The 3852-nt window shown below is 41.7% G+C and overlaps 1 protein-coding gene across 2 annotated transcripts in view; it reads left to right on the top strand.

Moving 5' to 3' along the window:
• TAL1 (TAL bHLH transcription factor 1, erythroid differentiation factor) overlaps window positions 1-3364 on the top strand; it is a 14185-nt gene extending 10821 nt beyond the window's left edge. For both annotated transcript variants that reach the window (XM_075320530.1, XM_075320531.1), the window contains exon 4: window positions 317-3364. In XM_075320530.1, the coding sequence (XP_075176645.1) occupies window positions 317-738 (422 nt within the window). In that variant the 3' untranslated portion in view covers window positions 739-3364. The remainder of the gene's footprint in view (window positions 1-316) is intronic.
• Window positions 3365-3852: the final 488 nt, after the last annotated feature.

Here is a 3852-nt window from a genome sequence, read left to right as displayed (position 1 = left end):
CTGTAGGAAAACTCAACAGCAAGTGTATAATTTATCTGCAGCACCCCCGCAGGAGAAATGAGGAACTGCACAATTCTGATTGAAATCAACACATGGAGAGATGCACTTTTTTTTGTCTCTTTACCGAATCGTCAAAAAGTTTGTTTGCCGATAATGATATATTTTTGGTCAGTTGGATAATTCCAATCCCAACCATATCAAATCAATCCGATTTTTTCTTTTATGTTATGACATGAATTTTATACTTCTTTGCATAAAATGGTTTATTAGCATTTTCTAATCTAAGATCTGTCCTTTTATCACATCCTTTTTGCAGGAGGACCTCATACAAAGGTCGTTCGCCGCATTTTCACAAACAGCCGAGAAAGATGGAGACAGCAAAATGTGAACGGAGCTTTTGCCGAGCTCCGCAAACTGATCCCAACTCATCCTCCCGATAAGAAACTGAGCAAGAACGAAATCTTACGGCTGGCCATGAAATACATCAATTTCCTTGCTAAACTTCTTGACGACCAAGAAGAAGAAGGCAACCAAAGGAGCAAAATGAATAAAGATAATGTCATGGTCCAGCAAGATCTCCTGCAAGACATGTTGTCTCCAAACTCCAGCTGTGGAAGCTCCTTAGATGGAGCGCCGAGTCCTGATAGCTTTACAGAAGATCATGACTCAATGGACTCCAAACACAACAGAAACCTTCACCAGGGCATGCTCCCTATAGAAAGCAATGGGCAACGGTGACAGCCCCGTGAAGAAGGGACTCCAATGACTGTCTCCTGACTATGACACATGATTTTGGGCTTTGTTTTCTGTATTTCCTGCGTTTATACACATACATGGGATAACAAGAAAGTGATATCCTTAAGGTACTCTGACAACACCCCCAACATTTTGAAAACTGAAGCCACATCTACAACGGAGGACTGTGGCACGAGGAAATTGACGTCTCAATGAAGTCTTGATGTTGTCCTTCTATCCCTCTCAAAAATGGCTTGGTTTATAAACAAAAATATGTAGCGTCCTGGTCACGCAATTCCTACAAATTCATGGCACTACTATCCCTATTTAATGACTCAACCAAGAAACGAGCAACGTAAATTTTTAACTTAACAGATGAAACTATTTTTCAAGCAAATGAGAAGAACGTCGGCTTTTCAGATGCTAATTTACTAAATCTAAAAGATAATATTCAAGTGAAGGGACTAAAAAAAATACAAGACTGGCGACTTAGCCTCGAATTTTGGGACCTGGAGATTTTTTGTTTCCTTTGTTTTAATTTTTTTTAAATTGGTACCTAATAGGAATAAGGTACAGTATATGGATATGATGAATATATACATTTATTTCATAATTGTTCAGTTTGCAGCAGTATTTTACTATTTATAATAAGGCAACAGAATGGTGTATGATGTGACTAAGTTTAGGGTTATATCTCATATTCATTTAAACTTTTTAGTAGGATTGGTTTGGTTTTCGATATAGACACCATTGTGTCTCTCTGCCTCTATGGGGCAGAAGGTCCTGCTATTTTGAGTATGTGATCTCAGAGTAATAATAATCAGATGTAGAAATAGAATCTATGGTATGGTAAGGTATGGATCTATAGGTCTCCAATCCAAATAATAAGTCAATTAATCTGATTGATCATTATTAGAAACCTAATTCCAATTTAATAACCAGTGGTAAAATTTGAAGCTCCTGGGTCCCAATAAAAAATCTTCTACAGGGTCCCCAACAATCATGGGTCTTTAATAGAGACCCCAACTATCAAGTGTCTTTAATTGGGCAACCAAATATCATGGGTCTTCAATATGGTGCCCAACAATCATGGGTCTTTAATAGAGACCTCAACTATCATGGGTTTTTAATAGAGACCCAAACTATCATAAGTCTCTAATAGGGCTCCCAACTATCATGGGTCTTTAATATGACCCCCAACAACTATGGGTCTTTAATAGAGACTCCAACTATAATGTGTCTTTAATTGGACCCCCAAATATCATTGGTCTTCAATATGGCCTCCAACTATCATGGGTCTTTAATAGGGCTCCCAACTATCATGGGTCTTTAATAGGGCCCACAACTATCATGGGTCTTTAATAGGGCCCCCAACTACGGTATCATGGGTCTTTAATAGAGACCTCAACTATCATGGGTCTCTAATTGGGCCCCCAAATATCATGGGTCTTCAATATAGCCTCAAACTATCATGGTTTTTTTTTAAAGGGCTCCCGACTATCATGGGCCTTTAATAGAGACCTCAACTATCATGGGTCTCTAACTGGGCCCCCAAATATCATGGGTCTTCAATATAGCCTCAAACTATTATGTTTTTTTTGAAGGGCTCCCGACTATCATGGGCCTTTAATAGAGACCTCAACTATCATTGGGCTTCAAAATGGCCTCCAACGATAATGAGTATTTACTAGTGCTCCCAACCATTGTGGATCTTTAATAGGGCTCCCATCAATTATGGGTTTTTAATAGGGCTCACGACTATCAGGGACCTTCTTTAAAGGAGAAAAGGGACCCTGGACCCAAGTGCAACTGCAACCTATTCCCCAAATATATTTAATATAGTTCTGTCCCTGTATCCAAGCTAACTTGTACATACTGGGCATAACGCAACATCTTTAACAAGGGCATGGACTTACCATGTGCTATTTATAATATTGAGGTCTTAAGATTTAGAAGGGGATTTAGGTCCACCAGGGCCTGACATGACCGCAACGCCTGCATTCCCTGTAGTTTTGCCCTGTTTGATATACAGGGCAAAACTACTTTTTGTATGAACAAGATGGCTCATCGCTATTTTAACAGCACCCATAGCAAATAATCAGATTCTGCCATGTAAATTATAGGCCTAGTGTATAAAAACTAGCACAGGAAGATATGTTGCCCATAGCAGCCAATCATATTTCTTCATGTTCTCGCCTTGCTGCAGTTTCATTGGTTGCTGTGGCAACAACACAACTTCAGGCCTAGTAGTTTGAAAGACTAATATGTAAACCAGGCCCATCACCCACACAACCCCAACCTAAGTATAATTCAGTCCTGTAGGTTACACCATATTACTGATCCTCATAGCTTCTTGGAAAAGGGGCCTATAATACCTGCAATGGCATCCCCTTCTCTATACAGATAAAATCTGATTCTGAGTCACTTTGTCCATAGCTGATAAGAAAATATTAGTATGTCACAAGTGATTGCATCGGGATATACACACATAAATGTCGGGTGAACCCAATGATTGCATCAAGACTAGCCATGAGTGGGCACTACCATGCTCGGGTGCTCAGTACTCGTAACGAGTGATGAGCGGGCACTACCATGCTCGGGTGCTCAGTACTCGTAACGAGTGATGAGCGGGCACTACCATGCTCAGGTGCTCAGTACTCGTAACGAGTGATGAGCGAGCACTACCATGCTCGGGTGCTCAGTACTGGTAACTAGTGATGAGCGGGCACTACCATGCTCGGGTGCTCTGTACTGGTAACGAGTGATGAGCGAGCACTACCATGCTCGGGTGCTCAGTACTCGTAACGAGTGATGAGCGAGCACTACCATGCTCGGGTGCTCAGTACTCGTAACGAGTGATGAGCGGGCACTACCATGCTCAGGTGCTCAGTACTCGTAACGAGTGATGAGCGGGCACTACCATGCTCGGGTGCTCAGTACTGGTAACTAGTGATGAGCGGGCACTACCATGCTCAGGTGCTCAGTACTCGTAACTAGTGATAAGCGGGCACTACCATGTTCAGGTGCTCGGTACTCGTAACTAGTGATGAGTGAGCACTACCATGCTGGGGAGCTCAGTACTGGTAACTAGTGATGAGCGGGCACTACCATGCTGGG

Source organism: Anomaloglossus baeobatrachus, chromosome 8, assembly GCF_048569485.1.
Source record: "Anomaloglossus baeobatrachus isolate aAnoBae1 chromosome 8, aAnoBae1.hap1, whole genome shotgun sequence".
Taxonomy (NCBI): Eukaryota; Metazoa; Chordata; class Amphibia; order Anura; family Aromobatidae; genus Anomaloglossus; species Anomaloglossus baeobatrachus.
This window is presented reverse-complemented; position numbering and strand designations above follow the sequence as displayed.